A 25,636-nucleotide genomic window follows, 5' to 3' on the forward strand; every position below is an offset into this window, starting at 1 on the left:
AAAGTAGGGAAAGGATATGGTAAAAGGTTCCTTGATTGGTGGAACGGAGGTGAATTTGTTGAGGGCTTTATAATGAGGGAGGGTACAGACCTCAAAAGCAGGGAAAGGATATGGTAAAAGGTTCCTTGATTGGTGGAACGGAGGTGAATTTGTTGAGGGCTTTAGGGGGCGGGGGTGTTGAATAGTGGTTAGAGTGCCCACTTTAGACCCAAGTAATACATCAGTCTATTCTCGTGATGAAGTGATGAAGTGAATATTTTGCAATGGCACCCACGATGAGGTTAGGTAGTGGGAAATAGTGTTCTAAGGGATTCAAGTCTAATAAATTTGAAAGGAAGTAAGGCATCCTAACCGCCTAGCAATGCTATTCCAGGAATAGTTCAAGCACCTACAAAAAGGTTGAACACCTTCCCTATATTTGTCAAAGCTAAGGGCAATAAAGCTGTGGTGAAGGCACCAAAGCCACAGATAATGGAGAATGTTACCCCCCATGGACCATACCATTGAGGAGATCGGTATTGGGGCAGCTAAAAGTAGGACGTTTTCAGAGGGGAGTCTTGTGAAGCTACCTTCTAAAGGGGGAATGAAGAAGACGTACAAAAGGGGTAAGTTGAATCCACCAGGAAAGTTAGAAAGCAAAATATCTAAGCCACCAAATTATATAAATTGTGTGCTTTTGAGCCGCTTGTTCGAAACATCAAATAGGGTCCACTTAAATCGAAAATACATTCTTTCCCTTTTCTTTGACATTCCAAGTCTTCGTTTGGTTATAACGGAGGATATTGAAATAGTGCAGTTCTTATACTAGGATCGTTTGGATATAGTTAAAGTGTATTTACTCTCTCCTATAATTAAAAATGCAATCCTGGTGGAAGACGCAGGATTCTGGTCATTGGGCTTCGGAGTGGTGGATTGGGGGCAGGTGGTTGCCACAAATACTATGACGCAAGGGGAAATCCAGCACAGGAATGGAGAATTGTGGGCAGGTGCTCTGAGGGAGGAGTTGGATTCCGAGCAGCCTGGGGGGCATTGGTGTGAATATGGTCCGGTGCTAAGGGACTGGACTCGAATCAGCCCCTCTCTCCAAGATAGAGTGGGGCATGGATGGGATGAGTGAAGTAGGGTAGGTTGCTATCATGGATCTCCAGGGGGTTTGCCAGCATTAGGAATAATCAGGCTAAGACTGTTCAATTTGACAGTATATGCATCCAGGAAATATTTGATGGATGTACCATTGATGGTTTTGCTGTGGAGTTCACTAAGGCTCAAAGTGGTACCAGGGCCGTACCTATGGGGGACTCCTGACAGCGGTTAAGAGTAATTTAGGCCTTAGGATAAGTCAAATGGAACTTAAGAGAAAGGATATGCTCACAGCCCTCTGCTCACAATCCTCTTGGAGTGGACGGCCTATGGGCCTGACACATTGCTTAAATGTTTATTGGTTTGTGTATCTAAATCCAGAGCCTGGCGCATGAGGTGCTCTCGTTCCTCATTTTGGTGGCAATTCCAGAGGAAGGGGGCTCAATAATTGTACTTGGTGATTTTAATGCAGAGTGCTTAGAGGATAAATGGTATCGGGCCCCAAATAGGACAAAAACCTCTGTTGAAGCGAAGCTCGAGAAAGGGTTGGCTTGGTTAAGCTAGGACTAGAGGCATTGGACCTGGTAGTGCTAAATGGCAACTGCCCTGGTGATATATATGTGGCACAATACTCACTTGCACTCTTTGTTACACCCGATTTGTTTGAGGCTGGAATGGGATTGGAGATAATTTATTCCAATTTTTTTTAGTGATCACTCTATGGTGGTGTGTGATATCCCTCAGTTTTATCCCTCAGTGTTTGTAGGGGTGTCTAGAGCCTCGGGAATCATTGTTGAGATAGACTGGTGAAATTGTGATGTAAAATGATCTAGGATTTCACATGCATTTGAGAACCGAAATTGCAGGTCTATAATAATAAGGTTCCAACCCTTGCGGGAGGTTTGGTCAGAGTTGCCGCTACCTTGGGTGCGCTTGTACCAGCATCTCATTTGGAACTGGGATCTAGAATTTTCTGTCATATTCATGCATTTGATCTTGAAGTCGAGGCCTGTAAAAAAAAAAAAAAAGATGAGGTCCTTGATTAAAAACATTTGTCTGGGAAAATTGGAGACTGAACAAAGCCATTCCTAGTGTGAAAGGGGATCAAAACTGGCTTAGAGGGTATACATTTGTGATGGCCCTGAATGGAGCAGAGGAAATGTTGGCCTGTATAAGTGGAAATAGTTTGGGAGCCTTCTGACGAATCATTAAACCCAGAAGGCTTGATCATTACCTGATTATACAAGCAATCCCTGAAGATGACTGGATGCAGCACTTTAAAAAGGTGATTTACTTTAAGAATGGCTTGTTGATGCAGCAGCTACATCGATGTATGAACCGGGTAGGAGCGTTCACATGGGATGAGGAAAACATTTTGCTGCCGATTAAGACTAGTAAAAAGTCCAATGCACCAGGCCCAGATGGTCTGTCAAACCGGACATTATTGTATTGTTGTATAGTATTGTTTATTTATAGAGCGCACCGGGCCGTTAGGCAACTGGGCGCTTACAAGAAATAAATCTTAGGTTACATGTACATAAATAATTCATGTTGCATGGTCACATATCAAACATTACTTATGTTGCAAAGTCACATGATTACAGTTAGGATATGTTACAGTTTTAAATATTTTACATTAAATATACAGAGTATTTAGTGGAGCTCTGCCTTTAGCAGTTATTGGTGTGAAGCCAGAGTTTGACGTTAGCTTTGAACACATGGAAGGAAGGAGTAGCTCTAAGTGAGTCTGGGATGGAGTTCCAAAGCTGAGCTGCTAGTACTGGGAAGCTGGATCCTCCAGTTCTTTTCAGTTTGAAGTTGGGGATTTTGATACTATTTGATTGGGCCTTTCTGATGGCTCGTTCAGAGGAGTACTTTGTAAATTTCTCTGAGGTATACAGGTGCTTTATTGTTCAGACAGTTGTGTGTAATATTCAGGGTTAAGTTTGATACGGTCATTGATGGCCAGCCAGTTGGCAGCTCTTCTTTGATCAGATATGTGTTGCCCTTTGGGAATGCCTAATGCTGTTCTAAGGGCGTTGTTGTGCAATGTTTGGAGTTTGTTGGTGTTGTGTTTGCTGGTGCCCAGGTACAGTGCGTTGCAGTAGTCTAATTTGGAGAGTATGAGGGCTCGCGCTATGGTTGTGCAGCTGTCTGTGGACAGGTATGGTTTACAGGCGTGAATAAGTTTGCAGGTGTAACTAGTTGCTGCGGATTAACTTGCTTGTCGAGGGTAAGGGCTGAATCAAGGTAAAAACCTAGGGTTTTAACTTCCTTGGCTACCTTGATTTTAATGCCATCTATGGTAATGGACTTGTATAGATGGGATAATTTGTTAAGTTTACTGGTGGACCCGATGATTAAGAGCTCGGTCTTGTCGTTAAGACATAGGCCATGTGTGGCCATCCATGTTTGGATGATTTGGTAGATTTTATTTATGAGGCTGGTGTCATTGTTGAAGTCTCCTTGGATTGGGATAAGAAACCTCTAGTTTGTCCAAAATATCAAAGAGAGGCTTTGTAAAAATGTTATACAAAGTGGGGGAGACGCATGACTCTTCAGGGACTCCACAAGTGATAGGGACTGGATCCGCTGCTGATGTTGGTGAGAAGACTCTTATAGTTCTCTTATCCAAAAAAGAGTTTATCCACGCTGTGGCTTTTGAGGAGAAGTTGGTAGCCGATTTGAGGTGGTTGCAGAGTACCTTATGATCTACCAGGTCGAATGCAGCAGATAGGTCTAAGAGTAAGAGAATAGAAATGTCTCCTCTGCCTTTGCGCTCATCTAGTTGGTTTTTGAGATCAAGGAGTGCTGTTTCGGTTCCATGTCTGGGTCTGAACCCCGATTGTCTTGACCCGAATAGGTTGTTGATCTCCAGGTAGGATTGGATCTGTAGATATGCAGCTTTATCTAGAACTTTGAGGAGGAATGGGACAGTTGTTATGGGCCTATAGTTCGTTGGGACATTGGGGTCTAGGTTGCCTTTTTTTTTTAGGGGAGGTAACATCCAAGCATCTTTAAGGTTGGTGGTCACAGAGCAGGATTTAAATGACACGTTGATAAATGTGACGAAGGGGCTAGTTCATGTGCAGCTTCTTTGATAATTGGGGCTGGACAGGTGTCCCCGAGACAACGCGAGGGTTCAAGAGATTTGATGATATTCTTAGTTTCCACAACAGAGATGGCTCTGAAATTGAATTGGTTAAGAGGTTTGGTTGGCAGCAAGTTCCTGAAGGATTGCTTCTTGCGTGGAGAGGGCAATGTTGTGGAGGGAGGATTTTTTGGCTGATATTTTGTCTTGTAACATTGTCATTTTGTTGCATAAGGCATTTTGAATCAATTTTGAATTAAAATCAATGCCGTCCCCCCCCTCTGTGGGCAGCTGTTTTGTCCCAATTGTTTGGTAATATTCTTGTACACTGGAAATGTTCTGGGTCATGGGGGCGGGGGGGACTTAATAGTTTTATTTTTAAAGGAGACAGTTTGTCACCATTACAGTACCAGCCAATATCATGGTTAGATACAAACAAAATATTGCCAGGTCACGGTTACAAGAACTTCAGCTATAGGGAGAGTGGTCAAATTCCCTGGATTTGGGTCCGTCTGGTTTCAAGAAGTGTTAGGCACGATTGTATGCAGTACCCTTTGGGTGCACTACAACACCCTGACCTCATGGCAATAGGAACCCAACCGTTGGTATAAGTCTGTACTACACAGGTTGGTAGTGTGTTGAGCAGCCATGCTGATCTCAAGAGTGGTCAATGTGAGTTGTAGGGGAGTTATAGAGATTCACAGTGACATGTATTCAAATAAACACTTACACAAGGTTTCTTGAATAAACAAGAATTCATTTGTCAGTTAGAATAAGCCTTCTTAAGAAGGGAAAGGACTGTTTTGGCATGTTCATCTCGCTGCCATTTTTTGAGCTTTTTAATACCTGGAGCTGCCTTGCTATTTTGAAAGCACAAGTTTTTTCCCACTATTGCCTGCTTATTTGACTTTTTTTGCCCTTCCAAGATGGCCACCGTGGTTTACTTTGTTGTGTAGGCAGGCTGTGCTGAACCACCTCTCCCTGTGCTGCACTCCCATTGGTTGCTGACTTTTCTTACATCCAATCAGGGACCGGCAGGCTTCAGCCAGCCCTGTCAGCTAAGGCCCACTTCTAAGGGGGCCCACTTCTAAGGGAGCCCACTGATGTATCCTGCCTCCTGCAGGATCTACCCTCGGCCAGTATCAACAAGGAGCAGGAACCAAGGCTGACCCACGTATGTAGAAAAGGAACACACTTTATTGTCTTGGTTACAGGTTCAGTATAGAATATAGGAGAGAGAGATCATTCGTAGCTTCTACCCTGGTTCCCTGCCCAGCTCCAAGTCCCTAACCGTCTCTCTTGGAATCCCCAGGTGCCCCAACACTCCAAGCTCCCCTAGCATTCCAACACAGCTCTTACACTGACTCAGACCTCTTTCATACTTATGCAGGATACAACACACCCCCCCCCCTTTTACAATCAAAAGTAAACACACAAACTCACAACCATGCTAGGACTAACAACCACAACATTTCTACTACTCCTTCCACCCTGGCCTGCCACACCAGGGTCTCAGTGCCACCACCACCAAGCACAACCTTGCCACAATGGACAAACAAAAACCAACTACAAACCAAAACCCACAAACAAAAACACCTTTCGCCAGGCCTGCCACTCCTGGCCTCAAGTCTGCCACACTTGAGCACAAACCCAATACCCCGACAGAGGCTAACTCACCTGCCTAAATAGTGTAGCCACGAATCCAAAACAGATGGTCCTAAACATGCCAACAATGATCCCATGCACTCTAACAAATATCCCAACAACCATGCCTCATCCTCCTCCCCTAGAGAAAACATGAAAAAGGAAAGAAGAATCTAGAAAAGAGACATACGACACAAAGATCACAAAAATACAAAACTCAACCACGATAGAAAGAGGTGTGGCGCAAAATATACATAGCAAAAAGGGCCATGTAAAACAACAAACCACTACCAACATGGAAAATGGTAGCGCTATGCAAACCTCAAAATTTGCACACCCAGAATCAGATACACCTCAAAGATGGAACACTAAATGGTGCGACCTGAAAACTTAGAAGTTAAATTTTAACAAAATATAACTGAACGTAAGTCCAGTAACCCATGCCAGTGTATGAACCAAAACTTCACTACAAACGACCACTGGCTACAAAACTGTGTGCCCTCCACTACAAATTTAAAAACGAAATTTTAACTGGTGTGCAAAAACAAACAAAAATCTCCTCCCGCATGCACCACCTGGCATCACAGAAAAACATAGGAAAACAAACTAGTTCCTAACTCTAACCCTAAACACAAAAAAAGGAAAAATTGCCGTGCGGTTACCTTCAACACAGACAATATTGTGTAGCTCCAATTTTGAAAACATACACAACTTAGAGAAAAATAAAAACTCTTTTTCCCTTCCTTTACCAAACGCACAACTGCGTTGAAAATCCAACAACAACCTCGAAACGGTCCCCATGCCCTAAGGTCAACTTCACTGGAACACCCTACTGTGTCCAACCTCCTCAAAACAAAACTTGGGGTTCCTCCTGAAAGTTTTATACTACTGCCAATACACCTGGCCAGGGCGCATAAGCCTAACCCCATTGCATCTATGCAACTCCCCACGTTACATACTCCAAAATTGCGCAACCTCTCCACTACAAATGTGCATACTCACACACATCAACATCTACAACAATATAATTCAAAATATGTGCAACTCTACGCACAGACTCACATACTGCACACATAACTGCCACTGAAAGGCACTACAATTGCAGAACCTGCTGCCTCCAGAGCACACCCTTGAGTCACTTAATCCCCCAATCACACAAAACATTGTGCTAACATACGCAAACTCCACTTGACAGTCCACACTAACTTTAACACACGTGAAATACACATACAAATTTGTATTACCTAAAATTTTCATCTTCTAAAATTATGCATTACCCGGGGTGAACTTCATATTTGAACATGAAAAGAATCAATGTTTCCCCAAAACACATTGTATACGTTTTCCAACGCTGATCAGAACATTTATGCATTTTTAAAACCTCAAAACTGTGGACTATGCTTCACTTCATCAAAATATGAAAATCATTTAAATAAATTTCAGTTCTCGGTAAAATCAATAAAAATGTGCATCTCAAACATGTTTTGCTTCAAAATTGCTTCATATATTTGTGTGCAGTCTATCTCTAAATCTGCAAAACTTAAAACATCTCCCAGAATTAACATGCACACATACGCTGCACATAACATGCACCCTGAAATCATTCATCCCAATATCTCCGACAGTGTCCATAACAATAACATGTCAATTCACAAATCAACCAGTGCTGCCAAAAATAATAATAATTCTCCCATGGTTACGTCTTCGTGGAAAAATGCAAACTCCCTGTCCATTTATAAATGGAATGTACAACTCCTGAAGGCTCGGCGCCTGCATCAGAGTTAAACACTCTGAGACTAATCACTCATATGAAACTCAGCAATCCTGAAACACGTGCCGCCGTACATTTCTGTCTTTCCATGGCTGTCACACCAAAACGTGCAATTGTGATTTGTATTTGTATCAGTTGCCCAACAATACCAGCATTAACCTAATAGTCAGATTGAGGCACTCAGAGTGTCAAACGTATGCAAAAACAAACCCAAGGTCGACGCGTAATCTCGATTCCATATCGCTGCAGACATAAATCAAATGTCGCTTTGCTTCCATTCAGTCGCCTTATTCACTCTGCTGCACAGGGGCTCATTTCCATATATCAGCCCTCCCTGCATACGTTTGTGTGCAAGTCCTCATGGAATCGCTTGCACAGTCAGCGTCAACATAGAACTCTGTCACTCCATATAGACGGATGGCTGACGTCCCGATGGACTGGATTTACGTCCTCAATGTGCGTCGTCACGGCAGGGCACTTTTAGAGGGCCTCTCCTCTAAGCGCCCAGTAGCACCCCTGCGTTCCACCTGCGTCGTTGCTGGAACGCAGGGGTGCTACTGGGCGCGTGCCACCCAGGATCCCTTGGAACCCTCAATATCCGCCCAAATTGCTGCAACTAGGCGTTTTTTTTTCACTGTACCTGGAAAGCCACTCTGCTCGAACACCGGACTACAGGTCCCATAAGCCCTTTCAACATGTGAGCGCAACGGCGCTCGGCCCATTGGTGCTTGTGCCAACTGCTAACAAATGTCTTCTTCCTGCTATGCAGCCCCAAACCTTCACCAGGGCCGATTCTTCTTTAGCCCCATGGATGGGCTATAAACGCCATTGTCCGTGTGATGCCTCTGATGCCACAGCCATCTTCTTAATCGGCACTAGCTTCATTTTAAACCGCCAGATCAACAAAGCAGCTCTTCTCCCAGCCGTTACATGGCATCATGATTCACTTCTCCTTCGCTCTCCTACCAACTCCAGGGTTCTTGTAGCTCTATCCTCATCGCCAAATGATGTATCCTGCCTCCTGCAGGATCTACCCTGGGCCAGTATCAACAAGGAGCAGGAACCAAGGCTGACCCAGGTATGTAGAAAAGGAACAGGCTTTATTGTCTTAGTTACAGGTTCAGATCAGAAAGTAGGAGAGATAAGATCATTAGCTTCTACCCTGGTTCCCTGCCCAGCTCCAAGAATCCCCAGGTGCCCCAACACTCCAAGCTCCCCTAGCATTCCAACACAGCTCTTACACGGACTCAGACCTCATTCATACTTATGCTGGATACAACACAACTTCTAAGGGGGCCCACTTCTACCTTCTGCAGCCAAGTGTATATTAGTGGTGGGTCGTGCTTCTTCCAGTTTTGGGCGATCGTTGCCCATGCCGCTATGACCAGGCCCATGAAACTTCTCCATTGTGCCTTATTGTATTTCTTGGCCTGTTGCTCTCTCATTCCGCATAACCACACTTTCTCCCCCAGGCTGGTCCGCCTCTGGGAACATCTTTTTCATTTCCGTTATCATTTCCGACCAGAATCATTTAACCCCTTGGCAGTCCCCACCATATGTGCCTCCACTTACCAGCTTCTGGGCAGCCACTCCAGCAGCGGTCGGACGTTTCCAGGTACATGTTAAGCCTCTCCAGTGTGTAGTGCCATTGGGTGACTATTTTTATCCACATTTCCCTGTTCTGCACTGCTCGTGTTAGTTTAGAAATGCAAGCCCACAGCGCCAGCCACTGCTGTATTGGGATTTCTTCCCCTAGTGTTCTTTCTCATCTTTTCATGTAGGCCCATTTTATTTCTTCATCTTGTGTATTGATAAAGTTGTACGGTGAAGAGACTAGTTTCTTTGCTCCCGAGTTGGTTAGGATGTATTTTTCAAATGGAGTTAAGTCCCTTGTGGCCGCCTGAGAAATCTCTAGCATTGCTAACCAATGTCTGAGCTGATCGTATTTGTACCTGTCCGCCTTTGTCAGGTTCCACATGGTTTTACATTCTGTAAATGATCTTACTTCTTTGTCATGGAACATTTCCCCTATTTTATTGCACCCTGCATCTTCCCATTTCTCGAAGGCCCTGTGCTCTTGTCCCGGTGGGAACTGAGGGTTCCTACAGATGGGCGTGAATGGGGCTGTCACAGTGGTCATGATGCCCTTCCGTGTTTGTTCGTCCCAGGCGTTCAATGTGGATTTCATGATTTCAATAATGAAGAGATTTGGGTGTCTATGTTGTTTGCGTTTCCATAGGACGTCTTCTGGCAGGGTTCTGGCGACCGCCCTGTCTTGGGTTACCCAGATCGTTTGTTGGTCATCAAACCCATTTCAGCACCCACAGTTGCGCTGCTTGGTAATATTTTCTTAAGTGTGGGAGTGACATTCCCCCCGCTCTGACGTGTGTCGTGAGGACGGATCTTGCGACCCTTGGGGGCTTCTTGTTCCAGATAAAGGACGATATTGTCTTTGACAGTGCCTTAAAGAATGAGTTTGGAATCATTATCGGAAGGGCGTGGAAGTAGTACAACAGCTTGGGGAGAGTGTTCATTTTCAACGATTGGATTCTACCCCACCATGAAATCATTAGCAGACACCATTGTTCCAAGTCCTTTTTCACTTTGGCAAGTAGTGGGGGGTATTTTCCCTTGTAAAGTAGGTCCACCCTGTGTGTGAGCGTAATACCCAGATACTTGATTCCCTCTTGCACAATTTTTAGACCTAATGATCCCGCATGTTTCCAGTGCCTCTCGTTCCCCCGCTAAAAGTAGTATTTCCGATTTTTTCCTATGAATTTTTAGGCCAGAGATCTCCCCAAATGCCTCTAGCTCTTGTAAAGCATGTGGTAATGTTTTCCCCGGGTCCTCTAGGGCCAATAGCAGATTGTCTGCATAGGCTATTACCTTGTGTTGTGTGCCTGCCATATCTATCCCCCTTATTTGGGTAGTTTCCCTTTTGATTAGTAGCGGCTCCAGAAAGATGGCATATAGGAGGGGGAATAGCGGGCATCCCCGTTTAGTTCCCCTGTTCCCCCCATCTGTGACTTCCCCATTAATTGCTATTCTTATTGATGGGGAGGTGTAGTTGGCTTTAACCATATTTATGTAGTGGTCTCCAAATCCCATGTTGTCATGATGCCTACCCCCGGAGCACCAGGCCAGGCCCAGCACCCCCGGGAGCAGGCATCATGCCCCCGGGTAAAAGCCCAGCGGCCCCTTATAGGGGCTCTTTGGACTCTGTCCTGGCGCCGTTGGCGCCAGGTTCATGTTGGACATCAGTCAGGCTCATAAAGGAAGGTGTTTTGTGCACTTACCTGATGCAGACCATGCTGCAAGATTCAGGCCTCCCTGAGACCGGAAAGGGACTAATTTTTCATTGGGACTATTTTGCCACTCGGGCATGGCCAGGGAAGGATACTTACCTGGAACTACTTTGGGGGCTATTTAAGCCACGCCCAGACAGTAGCTCACGCTTCGCGTTGTTCTGCATCCAAGCAGCTGAACGCTCACCGTGTCTGCTCCTGCATCTGGTCTCCAGCCACGCCCGCCTGTAACGCTCACCTGATTCCCACGGAGGCGCCGGTCTTGGCAGGATGGTGTCTGTGACTCGAAAAGTGAAGTGCAGGACTCGATTGGCTTCCGGGGCTGAGCCTCTTCGCACTGTGTGTCTAACTCTAAGAGTGAGATATCTGCAGGTGAAAGAATATGGGGTTAATGATCTGGGGTTGTCGGGTATCTCTCTCCCTTTCCCTTCCTTGCTTTTCCTTGGAGCCCCAAGGTCAACGTGCTCACCTTAGATAGGTGAATGCTGGACTCTCCATCTGCGTCTGGTGCAGGGTGCCGTTGCCAGTTCCTTCACTGGGTGAAACGTAGGCCTCTTGACATCAGAGGATTGCTACCGTCGTTAACTGCACGAACGGTGAGTTTCCTTACAGTCTTTGGTGTGAAGAAAGCCGAAGTTCGAGCCAGAGTCTTGGAATGACGCGCTTGGAAATGCGTAAGTAAATGCCGGTTGCCTGCTTTTCAAAAGCTCTCTGTCTCATTTCCCTTGCAGTTGTGAGTTCGGGTGTTGAAGAGACGCTGGAAACGCCGGAGTATTTGCAGGCGCCCTATTGTGGCGGGCGCGATGGCGCATAAGTACAATACCTGTCTAATGTCTCTTCTTTTGTCTTTCAGGTGCAGGATTGCAGCGTTGAAGAAAACCGGAATTCCCGGATTGCCGGTAAGTAATTCCACACAGAAATAACTATGCTTTTGTCTTCACAGGCGGAGGAGCAGCGTGAAGAGATGGTAGCTGCCGATGGATCAGGTGAGGAAAGCGCTGCGCGTGAAGGTTGCCGTGCTAACCTGTTTCTTGTCTTTGCAGGTGCTACTGAAGGCTGGATACAGGAATGGTAAGCGTTTGTTCTTGCAGGTTCAGGATCGGAAAGAAGAAAACTGGAACAGACACGGTGAGCGTTCTGCTGCAGATGCAGAATAACGCGAAGCACGTTTCATCAATCGGGTGTGGTTTAAATAGCCTTGGAGTGATGAGGCGTCTTCCTCCACGGCCTCGCCTAGGTAAGAAAAGAGTTCCTGTTCCAGAAGAGTTCCAGTGTTGTATCCAGGGAGTGGAGCATGCCCCACCCAGGTAAGAAAGTAGTCCCGGCTCACAGAGGATTCCTATGTGGCTGGTAAGTAAGCAGCATGGTCTGCTGCAGGTAAGTCCACCCAAGCATCTTCATACAAATTATGAGCCCGGCGCTTCCAGTGCCGGGACCAGTAACTTTGATGAGCCTGGTGCCACCGGCGCCAGGACAAGGTCCAAAAGGTCCCAGTGGGGACCGGCTGGTGTCTAGGATGAAGGTTAGGGGCCTGCTTCCAAGGACGTTGGGCTGGTCCTAGCTCCTTGGAAGCAGTGATCATGACAGCACCCCCCCTCAAGGCCCCTCCTAAGCGTGTCTTCTCCGGGGGTTTTGGCTTGTCGGGGTGATTCAGATGGAATTTCTTGACCAGACGAGGTGCGTGGACATGTTCTGAGGGTTCCCAAGACCTTTCCTGGGGGCTGTATCCTTTCCAATCAACCAGGTAATATAATTTAGATTTGGAGATTTTGGAGTCTAGGATGTTCTTTACTTCGAACTCAAGTTCTCCATCCACTAGAACAGGTTCTGGGAGTTCGGTCAATCGGGTTTCTGGTTGTACTGGTTTTAGTAAGGAGACATGGACTACTGGATGTATTTTCATATGCGAAGGCAATTCCAATTTGACAGCCACCGGATTAATTATGGCAGAGATGAGAAAGGGTCCTAAGTATCTCGGGATGAAGGTGCGGGGTCCTTTTAGAGGCAGGTGCTTAGTGGATAACCAGATCTGACCTCCCACTGCGTAGTGAGGGGCCTCTTTACGGTGTTGATCTGCTCCTTTCTTGTATAGAGCTTTAGCTCTTTGCAGATGGGCAGTGGCTTCTTTAAAAGGTACAAGTGATCACCGAGTGCAAGTGATCCACAGCAGGTGTCTCGAATTCTTGGGGAGGATCCAGGTTAGAGGTCCTAGGATGGTTTCCGTATAATAGGAAGAAGGGAGTCTTCCCGGTTCCAGAATGGGTCGAATTGTTATAAGCGTATTCAGCGATCCAAAGGATATCCTTCCAAGGGTTTTCAGTTTGCTGGAGCATGCAACGTAAATATTGCTCCAGAGTTTGATTTGTCCTCTCGGTTTGTCCGTCAGTTTGGGGATGGTGACTGGTTGAAAGTCTCACATCAATTTGGGCTAAGCGACAGCAACTTCGCCAAAAGTGGGAGATGAATTGACTTCCCCTATCGGAGACCAAAACCGAGGGAAAACCGTGTAACCGAACGATGTTTTCTAAGAATTCTTGGGCTAATACTGAAGCTGAAGGTAGGCCCTTCAGGGGAATGAAGTGAGCCATCTTGGAGAATAGATCCACGACTACTAAAATGGTATTATACCCTGAGCATAGAGGTAAGTCCGTGATGAAATCCATGGACAGGGTATGCCATGGACAGGGAGGGATGTCCAGTGGGTGTAAGAGGCCGGCTGGTTTCTCCTTCTGACTTTTATTCTGAGCACACACACCGCAGGAGATTACAAAGTCTCTAATATCCTTCTTCCATGATGGCCACCAGAAATGTCTTTTGACCTTTTCCATGGTTTTGGTAATGCCAGGGTGACCCTCCATTAGTGAGTCGTGATAACAGGAGATTACCTGTTTTTCTATTTTCTCACAGGGCAAGTTCAATCGTCCTCGGAAATATGGTAGGTCTTGGTCCACTGAGAAATCCTTCCCCTTGAATTGCCAGTCCTGTAATTCTGCCGGAGTTAGGAGTGATTTGACTGTAGTCTCGATGTCTTCAAAGGATTGAGCGCGGACCAAGCCCAAAATCCTTTGTTCCGGGATTATGGGTATTGGTTCAGGATTGGTCAAGTGTTCATCTATTCCCATCCGGGAGAGGGCATCTGCTTTTCCGTTTTTACTGCCTGGTCGATAAGTAATTATAAAGTCAAACTCAGCCAAAAAAAGAGCCCAGCGGAGCTGCCTGGAAGACTGAGCTTTGGCCGTCTTCAGATATTGTAAGTTACGGTGATCTGTCATTATGGTAACTGTGTCTGGCTCCCAAAAGATAATGCCGCCAGGCTTTAAAGGCTGATCTGATAGCTAAAAGTTCCTGGTCTGTAATTGAATAGTTGATCTCGGGAGCCGAGAATTTGTGGGACCAAAAGGCTACAGGATGTAATTGGTGTGTGACCGGATCTCTTTGTGATAAAACTGCCCCCATAGCAAGACTAGAAGCATCTGTTTCTACGATGTAGGGGAGTTCTGGGCAAGGGTGTTTTAGAATAGGTGCAGAGATGAATTTAGCTTTTAAGTCCTGAAAAGCTTGTTCCGCCTCGGTAGACCACTCAAAACGTTTGTTTTTCTTTAACAGAGCGGTGATGGGCTGGACTATTCGAGAGAATTCAGGAATGAACCTGCGGTAAAAGTTAGCGAAGCCTAACATGCTTTGAACTCCTTTTACAGAGGTTGGTGAAGGCCACTTGATTGCATCGACTTTCTTTGAATCCATATGGACTCCGTTTGGTGACAATATGAATCCCAGGAACTCAACTTCAGTTACGTTTAAAACACATTTTTCAAGCTTCGCAAAAAGGTTATGTTGACGTAATCTCTCGAGGACCTCTTTAACGTGTTTCTGATGTTCCTCTTCAGATGATGAATAGACGAGGATGTCATCAATGTAGACAACACACATCTATGAGTTCTCTAAGGACATCATTCATAAAATACTGGAAGGCGGCAGGAGCGTTGCATAGTCCAAAGGGCATAACTTGATATTCAAACAGCCCATACTTGGTGCGGAAGGCCGTCTTCCATTCATCGCCCTCTTTTATTCGTACCAAGTGGTAGGCTCCTCCGAGATCCAACTTTGTATATATACATGCGTCTTTGACTTGGTCCAGGAGTTCAGGGATCAAAGGTAACGGGTATCTGTTTTTAACAGTGATTTGATTCAGGGCGCGGTAATCTATACAAGTCCTAAGGTCTCCTTCCTTTTTCGGAACGAAGAACAAAGCCGAGGAAGATGGAGATTTCGAAGGACGGATAAATCCGTTAGCTAGGTATTGGTCCAGATATTGTCTGAGGTGAAGATTCTCTGGCTCGGTGAGGGCACAAATCCTACTGCAAGGAGGAGTTGTTCCGGGTATCAGATCTATTTGACAGTCGTAAGACCTATGAGGAGGCAGGGTCCTTCCGAAAGACGTCTTGGAATTTCTGGTATTCGGGAGGTAGTTTGGGAACCTCAGAAGAGATTGCCGCCAGTGAAACATCAGGCTGAGGATAACAAGTGGAGATACATTCTGGAAACTGAACCGTCTTTGCTCGCCAATCGATCTGAGGATTGTGCTTCTCTAACCAAGGAATTCCCAGAATGATCTGGAACTGAGGGGCCTTGATCACATCGAACACTATTTTCTCCCGGTGTCCCTCTTGGCTCACTAACGTCACTTCTTGGGTGGCGTGAGTTAATGGTCCGGAGGCTACCTCTGTGCCATCCACTGTAGTAATGACGTCTTTTACTGCCTTAGGGACAAGAGGTAGATTCATCCTTGATACCATTTCACGGTCCACATAATTACTGATTGCTCCGCTGTCCATGTAAGCTTCAATTGCATGCAAACGATCCGGACGTTCAGGGCTAATGAGGACCATAGGCACCACGAAATGCGAGGTCATGGAACAGATTTTAACGCTCGGCAAGAGGACCTCTACACTTGTCGGGCTAGGTCGTTTCCCTGCTCAGAATTTGTGGTACAGGTATCTGCAGCTCCTACAGCCTTCTTAGCTGGTTTCACTGGACAGTCTCGAAGAAAGTGCCCTGAGTTTCCGCAATAGAGGCATAATTGCAGCTGTCTTCTCCTTTCTCGCTCTTTTTGGGTTAAAGGTCCTTTCATGCCCCCTATTTGCATGGGTTCCACGGTGTCAGCTCCCCTAGTAGAGGTCTGCGGTTTAGAAAACACTCTGGTATCAAATTTGGAACGATCAGCCTTTCTGTTCTGTAATCTGTGGTCCAATTGAACAACTAAGTCAATATAGTCTGAGCAGTCTTGTGGAGGATTCACAACTTGAGCTAACACATCCTTGAGCTCTCCACGCAGGCCTCTGTAGAAAAGCGTTATTCTTTTATCCTCAGGCCATTGAGTTTCCACAAGTCTGTTGAATGAGGCAATGTAAGTCAAGCGGTCTTGATTACCCTGTCGTAACGAAAGGAGTTCATTGTCCAAGGCCAGCCCTTGTGCATGTCTTGCGAACAGTTTCTCCATGCTGGACTGGAAGGCCTGGAAATCATGAAGAACCGGATCATCCTGAGTGACTAAAGGGATCGACCAATCTGCGGCACTGCCACTGAGATAAGAAAGCACAAAAGCCACCTTGGCCTGATCTGTTGGGAAGGCAGCTGGTCTACATAAGAAGTGTAGGTGGCACTGGTTAATGAACACTGCAAATCTCTTTGGGTCACCAGAAAAGCGTTCGGGCGGAGCCAAGGGCACATTACCGGGTAGATTGATTTGCACTGGATTGGAGGAAGATGCTGAAGGATAATTTCCTCCTGGAGCGGGCAATGGTGTTTGTCCTGCCTGCGTTTGTAGCAATTGCCTAGCGAGGTCCTCTGTTCGCTCCTTGGATATTATCAGCTCTCTTCTTAAAGCGTTTGTTTCCTGACGAGCTGCATGTACTTCTGCTCTTAGTTCCCCAAGCAACTGGGCCAATTGATCAGTATCCGAGGTTTCCATTGCGCCTGGGTAGGAGTTTTGCGGTGGGCTTCGCGAACGCTCACCTGATTCCCACGGAGGCGCCGGTCTTGGCAGGATGGTGTCTGTGACTCGAAAAGTGAAGTGCAGGACTCAATTGGCTTCCGGGGCTGAGCCTCTTCGCACTGTGTGTCTAACTCGAAGAGTGAGATATCTGCAGGTGAAAGAATATGGGGTTAATGATCTGGGGTTGTCGGGTATCTCTCTCCCTTTCCCTTCCTCGCTTTTCCGTGGAGCCCCAAGGTCAACGTGCTCACCTTAGATAGGTGAATGCTGGACTCTCCATCTGCGTCTGGTGCAGGGTGCCGTTGCCAGTTCCTTCACTGGGTGAAACGTAGGCCTCTTGACATCAGAGGATTGCTACCATCGTTAACTGCACGAACGGTGAGTTTCCTTACAGTCCTTACAGTCTTTAGGTGCGTGGGCACGTTAATGTGGAACAGGGCTCTTTATAATGCTTTTTGTCTTTGTCTTGCAGGGCTCTTGAGGTAGAAGATGGTGTGAAGAAAGCCGAAGTTCGAGCCAGAGTCTTGGAATGACGCGCTTGGAAATGCGTAAGTAAATGCCGGTTGCCTGCTTTTCAAAAGCTCTCTAACTGTCTCTTTTCCCTTGCAGTTGTGAGTTCGGGTGTTGAAGAGACGCTGGAAACGCCGGAGTATTTGCAGGCGCCCTATTGTGGCGGGCGCGATGGCGCGTAAGTAAAATACCTGTCTAATGTCTCTTCTTTTGTCTTTCAGGTGCAGGATTGCAGCGTTGAAGAAAACAGGAATTCCCGGATTGCCGGTAAGTAATTCCACACAGAAATAACTATGCTTTTGTCTTCACAGGCGGTGGAGCAGCGTGAAGAGATGGTAGCTGCCGATGGATCAGGTGAGGAAAGCGCTGCGCGTGAAGGTTGCCGTGCTAACCTGTTGTTTCTTGTCTTTGCAGGTGCTACTGAAGGCTGGATACAGGAATGGTAAGCGTTTGTTCTTGCAGGTTCAGGATCGGAAAGAAGAAAACTGGAACAGACACGGTGAGCGTTCTGCTGCAGATGCAGAATAACGCGAAGCATGTTTCATCAATCGGGTGTGGTTTAAATAGCCTTGGCGTGATGAGGCGTCTTCCTCCACGGCCTCGCCTAGGTAAGAAAAGAGTTCCTGTTCCAGAAGAGTTCCAGTGTTGTATCCAGGCAGTGGAGCTTGCCCCACCCAGGTAAGAAAGTAGTCCCGGCTCACAGAGGATTCCTATGTGGCTGGTAAGTAAGCAGCATGGTCTGCTGCAGGTAAGTCCACCCAAGCATCTTCATACAAATTAGGAGCCCGGCGCTTCCAGTGCCGGGACCAGTGACTTTGATGAGCCTGGTGCCACCGGCGCCAGGACAAGGTCCAAAAGGTCCCAGTGGGGACCGGCTGGTGCCTAGGATGAAGGTTAGGGGCCTGCTTCCAAGGACGTTGGGCTGGTCCTAGCTCCTTGGAAGCAGTGATCATGACACTGCCTCGATCCTGGAACACCTGTAAGGAAAGAAGAGAAAGGTGAAAACCAAGAATTTTATCAAACTTCTTACCTACATCTGGAACCTTCACGCCAGCGTTCCTGTTCCTGAGAAAAGACTCATTTAAAAGCACTGCGTTGCTCGCTGCAGCGCCGCGCTTCACTCACCTGTCCTGGGGAGTTCTTCTGGCTCCACCGCAACTGTCTGCACCGGTCGCCACATCTCTGCGCCTAGGGGAGAGAAGAAGAGACAAGGTGAGCAGAAGGAACATATGAGGAAAGCCTAATTTTCCGCCATAACACTTACCGGTCTTCTGTTGGTGGACCATTCCTCATTTCGGGCCGGCGCCGCTTCGTTGGCAGGTACTGTACCCCGGCCCCTATGGGGAAAGGACAAAAGACATTACTGGAGGAATATAAAGACATTAAGAGGGATCGCCTCCGTCGCCAACTCAACTGAGTTTACCATCGGCAATTCAATCCCTCAACGCATCGCCTTCATTCTGCACCTGAAAATAAAGGACAGATCACAGGTTAGGAAGGCAACAGAAAAGGAGGCTCAACACTTGAACTTTTGTAATCTTCATACTTACGGCGTTCCGCTCGGAAAAGTCAAGTGGATTTTGCCAGTGCCATTCTGAAAACCAGTGAAGTAACTGGACTAACACGCGCCCCTGCACAAGAAGCAGGATGGAGCGTTCATCCTTTCAAACCATAAGGTGAGCTTCAACCAGGGATTTCGGAGGAAGTTAGAGAAGAACGAAGGGGGTAGCAAGCACACTATTCTGCAGACTGTTAATCTCCTTTCTCATCTGCAGAAGGATATTCCTACGGGCCAGACAAGCAAGATTTGAGGGTCCTGTTCAGTTGGTGTTCCGAGTTCTGCGCATCACGCTCGAAGAGGCCACAGCAACCCAGACTAGACCAGCGCCTCCGTGGGAGTCAGGTGAGCGTTACACATGTGCTCTAGTGTTTTAAATAGTATGGACCATTCCACCCGGTCAAAAGCCTTTTCGGCATCTAGTGAGAGAGTAGTATTGCTGGCGTATGTGTAATGCAAATCTTTTCTATTAAGTGTATTAGTCTTCTTAGATTGTCATGCGTTTGCCTGCCCAGGATAAAGCCGGATTGATCGGGGTTTATTAAGGACAGTTGTGGGGATAACCTAGCGGCCAGGATTCTTGTGTATATCTTAAGAGCCCAGACTTATCAATGCTATTGGACGGTATGAGCCAGGGAGAGAGGGGTCTTTGCCAGGTTTGTGGAACACCAGGACCTTTGCCTCATTCATGGACGGGGTTACGTTTCCGCTCTCCTTGAAGGTGTTTAATAGTCTTGTTAGACTTGGGGTGAGGATGACTGCATATTTTTTATAGAAGGGGGCCGTGAAGCCATCTGGGCCGGGTGCCTTGTTATATGGAAGTCCTGCTATTGACTTCTTCACTTCATCTTCAGTAATCTGGGTTTCCAATGCTAATTTGTCTTCCTCTGATATTTTTGGGATGGGGAGAGAATGCAGGAATCTGTCTTGGTCACCCTCGTCCGGGTGGTCTGTCGCATATAATTTTTGATAGAATGCCTTAAATGACTCCCCTATATCCTTGGTGCGCGTTAGTGTCTCTCCTTGTGTGTTTTTGATGTTTAGATTGGTCATTGATTTTTTTTTTTGCGGACAGTTGTCTTGCTTGGTATCGGTCTGCTTGTTGGCTTGGATATAGTATCTTTGCTTGAGGTAGAGGAGGGATTTCTCTGCCTTTTTGTTGCGGAGCAGTTCCAGTTGCCCTTGCCCATGTCTCAACGCCTTCTTAAGGCTTCTGGTGGGGTGAGTCAATAGCTCCTCTCGTATGCCTGTGAGTTTCTTTTCAAGTTCCCTTTCCCAGAAACACCTCTGTCTGTCCTTAGTGGCTTTCAGAGCTATCAAATGTCCCCGGGTTACTGCCTTGAACGCCTCCCATACTGTTCCCAGTGGGACGTCCCCTGTGTAGTTTTGTTCAAAATACTTAGTTTGTCCCTTATTGCTTCTCCAGTCACCGGGTTTAAGAGAAGCTCCCGTGGTAGCCTCCACCGCCAGAGCCCCCCCCCCCCCCTTCCCTGGGTTCGAAATATCCAGCCATAGCAGGGTGTGACGGCCCATAATCCCCACCGACACCCAGAAGTAATCTATTCTCGACATTGTGTTGTGTACATGCGAGTAGTATGTGAAGCCGTTGTTTTGGCCCTTCAGTTTCCTCCATGCATCGCACAGCGCCATATGATCCATCTTTTGCTTGCGATGCTTGGACGGAGCACCCTGGCATTGGGGGTCCCCCCACACTCCTGTCTAGATGTGGGTGCCATGCCATATTCATATGCCCCCCCCGTATTATCTCTCCCTTCGCAAACCCCTCCAATTTCCCCATTGTATCCCTCAGGAAACCATCTTGGCCCGTGTTCGGTGCATATATTGATGCCAAAGTGAGCCTGATGCCGTCTAGCATAACATTGGCAAACGCGAGCCTCCCTTCCCTTTGTCCGTTTGTCAAAGAGTGTTGCATCCACTCCCCCCTTTATTGCTATCATTACCCCCGCTATTTTTCCCGATGCATTTGATTGTGCCACTACATTGTACCCTCTGAGACATACCTTCCTTCTATCCTGGGCTCTTATGTGTGTTTCCTGGAGCAACAGGATGTCCTCCTTCTCCCTACTGAGCATATTCTCTACTTTTTTCCTCTTCACAGGGGAGTTCAGGCCCCTTACATTTAATGTTAATATTCTGATCTTCCCCATTTTATCTAGCCCAGATTGGATGCCATATGAACCCGAGTGCAGTGATACCAGCTATCTTCCGGAGTAGCCCCCCGCCCCGAAACCCCCCTACCCGAACACCCTAACTTCCCCCCAACTTTAAACGATAAACCAACTCTGATCCCGAGGAGGGCCCGGGTACCTATGGATGCTAGGGCGTTGCGCCCATCGCTCCCTGCCTTCTGTGAGTTCGGGTTGAACTTTACGGGGGGTCCTAAACCCTGCATCTTCCTCAGACCTTACTGTGTTCGTTCCTGATCCCGAGCCGGGTTTCCTTCATCGAGTACCTCTCCAGGTTCTGTGGTTGGAGACTGTCCACTGCCGTCGCCTTGCATGGGCGTTTCCTCTACTCCACTGTTGCCGGCTTAGTGCTTCCCCTTCCATTTAGTTTCTTTTTCTGCCGAGCCACTTCCCAACCTCTCGGTCTTTTTTGCTGTTCCCCCTTTGCCTTGGTGCCCCTGCTTACTACCTCCTCTGCCTGTATATCCATTATTTGGAGCCCTTCTTCACAGGTGGTCACTCTCCTTTGCTTTCCTTCCCACTCGAATAGCAAACCAAATGGGAATGTCCATTTGTACCTTATTTCTTTTGTGACCAGCTCCCTTACAAGTGGGGCCATTTCTCTCCTCTTTAGAAGCGTCACTGATGCCAGGTCCTGGTATAGCTGAATGTCCATCCCATTCATCTTTATGTGGTCTACCTGCCTCGCTCTCCTTAGGATATGTTCTTTCTGCGGATACGAGGAGATGGCTAAATGCACATCTCTAGGTCTTTCCCCGGGGCGCCTGTTGTTTTTCGGCCCACTCTATGTACTCGGTCGATCCCTATGATGTCTGCTTCTTGTGCTTCAATTATGTCTCTGTATACTTCCTGTACTGCATTCTTAAGATCCTTATCCAAGACGGTCTCGGGCATATTTTTTATGCGGATATTAGATCTGCAGGACCTATTTTCTAAGTCCTCATATTGGATTTCTAAGTTGTGGGTTAATCGCACTAAGTGTTCTTGCATTTCGCTGTTCTGTAGTGCTTAGTCTTCTGCATTTTGTACACTTCTTTCAAGGGCGTCAGTCCTTTCTTCCAGTTTGGCCACATCAAGTTTCAGATCTTGGACTACCTACTTCATGTTGTTCCTCATTGTGGCGAATTGGTCTTGTACCGGCGACATGAATTTGTCCTGCAGCTCCACGAACCAGGCGTGCATGTCGTCCCTTGACAGGGGTAGGTTGAACGAGTTGGGGGGGGGGGGTGGAGTCAGTTGTGGGGTCTTCCTGTGTCCTTCCCCTGGTGGTTACTGGGGTATCTGACAAGCACATCTGAAGTATGCTCGAGTCTTGTTTGGCCGATTGTGGGTTTGGCTGAGTCGCGCCCCCCTTCCCCTTGGACATTGCCTCCGTGTTGTGGTGGTCTTGCTGGGTTTCTTCCGCTCCTTTGTGGGGCTGCTGTGTTGTGCCTTCAAGTTAGTGCCTTTGCGGACCACTTCCTGTTTTGATGGGTTGGGCCTGCTTGGTGATAAGCCTTTAAGTTTTATTGCCTTCTGACCTGTGGAAGCCTTATATTTTTTATTTTTTTATTTATTGTGCAATAGCCAAAATTAGACTTAACACATTTCGACATACAATACACCAAAATAAAACAAATAAAATCCACCAGCACTTTAGAGCATGTAGACAAAACATACATCATAAAAAAAGGAATTAAATAGAATTAAAAAGGGAATAGGATACAGAAAGAATAAAGAACAGGAACTCAAATCAGCGCTAACAATTCAATCTGTTATTAACTTCAATCCCCTTAGACATCTTTCCACCTCGATTGATAGAGCCATCTCATTACCAGAAGATAATCTTCCCCAAAAAACCTTGGTATTAAAAGATAAGACTCATCAAACAAATCTACTAAAATGTCTGGCCCTCATACTCCAGGTCCAAGGACAATTAGATAATAAATGCTTAATAGTCTGGACTTCGCTACTAGGGCACCAAAGTCCCCCCTTCCTTATCTCCAGTAGCTAGTAATTCTAGAGTAGCAAGTAAGTTTAAGCGAAATCTCAGAAAAGTTGATCTAAACCAAGGGTTAGGGGACTTCTTTAAATAAGCCGGAACAAATGATAAACGTTTATCCAGCACTGTCAAAGAGGCTGATCTTTTGGTTTTTCGCATATCAATCGTGTCTATCCAATCACCCAATTTCATTTTTTCTTTCACTTTTAATGGGTTCTGCAGAAGCAACTCAACATCACAATCACAGCCAGAAACATGTTTGCCCAAATCTATACACAGGAAATCATTATTCCCTTGTTGGAGCTCTATAGCCGTTTCCTCAAATAGGGAATTCTTTGGAGGGTCTAAGATTAATCTATAGAGAGTCAACCATTTCCATTCTAGCCATGATCTAAGTGACGAAAGACCAAGTTCATAGCACAGGCAAACAATGGGAACACAGTCTGGCAGACCTAAAGTACGTTTCCAAATCCTAGATTCTATTACATCCCAATCTATCTCCAAAGCTAGAGCAATATAGTTCAACCCATATAAAATTATGGGAACTACCTTCCCTATATAGAAACCTACAAGTGGAAGGATAGAAAATTTGCCAAACTTGGAATTGGTTTTTTTCATCTGAGCACCTAGTTTCACTAATTTTAGATCAATAGATGACAACAGATTACCCTTTGTTGGTAAAGATCTTAATACAGCTCCCAGATAGGTTAGTTCTAAGACAACCTCTACCGGAAACTGATCCAACTTCCATGCAAAATTCTTCACTAATTTATTTGGTCTCTTGAATAGAAGAATCTTAGATTTTGAGGGGTTTATATTAATGTATTGCTCCTTGCATAAGATTCTAACACGGACAGCAGACGTTGCAGCCCCACTTGCGAGTAATCCAGGACTACTACATCATCGGCATACGCTAACCAATTTATTTTAGCATTGCCAATAGATGGAGATATTAAACCAATATCATGCAGCCAGTTAGATCCGCCAGAAAAAGGATGAAAAGCAGGGGGGGGGGGATAATAAACAACCTTGTCGTACCCCTCTAGTTATCCTAATTGGATTAGAGAGCAGGCCCGATCTGCCAAGTTTGACCCGTATGTAATTATTAGAGTGCAACTATCTCAGAATGGAAAGCAAACCAGGAGGGATTCCCCAGGCATCAAGTTTTCCCCAGAGTAAATTTCTATCAACCGTATCAAATGCCTGGGATAGGTCAATCCAGGCTCCAAAAAGGGTAGGGCCACCCTTGATAAATGACTTTGGGCTTGTCTTGAATAGCCTTGCTGCATTCAGTGAGGTAGATAAACCCTTCCTAAAACCAGATTGCTACTTAGCGATAATTCCCTTTGTTTTAGCCCAGGCTTCCAATTCCCCTAAAATGATGCCCGAGAAGATTTTACTATCGGCATCTAGCAAAGAAATAGGGTGATAATTAGAAGCCAGTGACCTATCAGCCTTCTTATAGATGGGTATAATTATGGATTGTTTCCAAGAGTCTAGAAATCATATTCCCTTCAGCCTCCTGGGGGCCCCTGGCTTGAAAAACCACTCCGCTGGTAGTGGGTCTGGGGGTATGGACTTTGTCTGGCTCTTCCCCCTCTTATCCACCCTGCCCCCCTGTTTGAGAGTTCGGTGACTGGAGTGGAGGGGGGGGGGGGGTTTGGGGAGTCTTTCCCCTGTTTCGTGGCCACCGTGGCCTTATGTGGTTCCACAGCGGGGTGGGGGGGGGGGGTGTCTCCCACCCCGATTAGGTACTCCAGTGTTTTCTTTGCGGGGGTGTTGGGGGGAGCCTCTCACCTGTGGCTCCGCCTGAGCCTTTTGCTGGAGTCTCTCCGGATCTTGGTGTAGTGCGCTGCTTCCTCCGCCCGCACTTCTCTGCGGCGCTCCAGGCCCCGTCCACAGCGGTGGCGCAGAGTTTCTTTTGCCCTGATGTGCTGTGTGTTGCTCTTTGTGGCAGCGCCTCATTGCTGCGGTCCCCGCCACGGGTTCCCCTGCGCCTTCTGTTGCCCTCCTCCTTGGCGCGGCCTGTACTTTTCTCGGTGGGGGAGGGGCAGATCGTACGGAGTGTGTGCGCTGCCTCCTGTGCCTTCAGTTGGGCACCTTCACGGCCTCTGGATCCTCACAACCCCGTTGGGGTGTATGCCGCTTCAAGATTGTGCCGGTCCGTATCCTCTGCTGAAGGAGTCCCAGTCTCGGCCTCCTCATTCGCCCTTGCCGCACGGGATGTGCTGCGATCCTCGGAGTGGGGGAGGGGTGTCTCACTGGAGCGGCACTGCCTCCGTTCGCTCAGCCTCTGGAGAGGATCGCTTGAAGTTTTGGAGCGGGTACCCTCGGAATCTGTGCTCAGTGTGGTGCTTCAGTGCGGCCGGGCAGGAGCGAGACTCAAATGCGTCTCCCTGCGCCGGTGGCCATCTTGGGATAAGGCCCACTTCTAAGGCCCAATTCCGGAACACTAATTGGGGTCCTCACTGCACCTTAACCACAATGATGCTGC

General features: G+C 46.9%; 1 protein-coding gene across 3 annotated transcripts in view; it reads right to left on the reverse strand.

Annotated features, from left to right (window-relative positions):
* The window catches only part of AIDA (axin interactor, dorsalization associated), a 520,685-nt gene that overhangs the window by 269,620 nt on the left and 225,429 nt on the right, over positions 1-25,636 (reverse strand). For 2 of the 3 annotated variants that reach the window (XM_069608612.1, XM_069608614.1), the window contains exon 5: positions 2,003-2,089. The exons of the other annotated variant lie outside the window; for it this stretch is intronic. In XM_069608612.1, coding sequence (XP_069464713.1) covers positions 2,003-2,089 — 87 coding nt within the window. The remainder of the gene's footprint in view (positions 1-2,002; positions 2,090-25,636) is intronic. 3 annotated transcript variants of the gene reach the window in all.

Source organism: Ambystoma mexicanum, chromosome 4q (genome assembly GCF_040938575.1).
Source record: "Ambystoma mexicanum isolate Mex_15411 chromosome 4q, UKY_AmexF1_1, whole genome shotgun sequence".
Lineage (NCBI taxonomy): Eukaryota > Metazoa > Chordata > Amphibia > Caudata > Ambystomatidae > Ambystoma > Ambystoma mexicanum.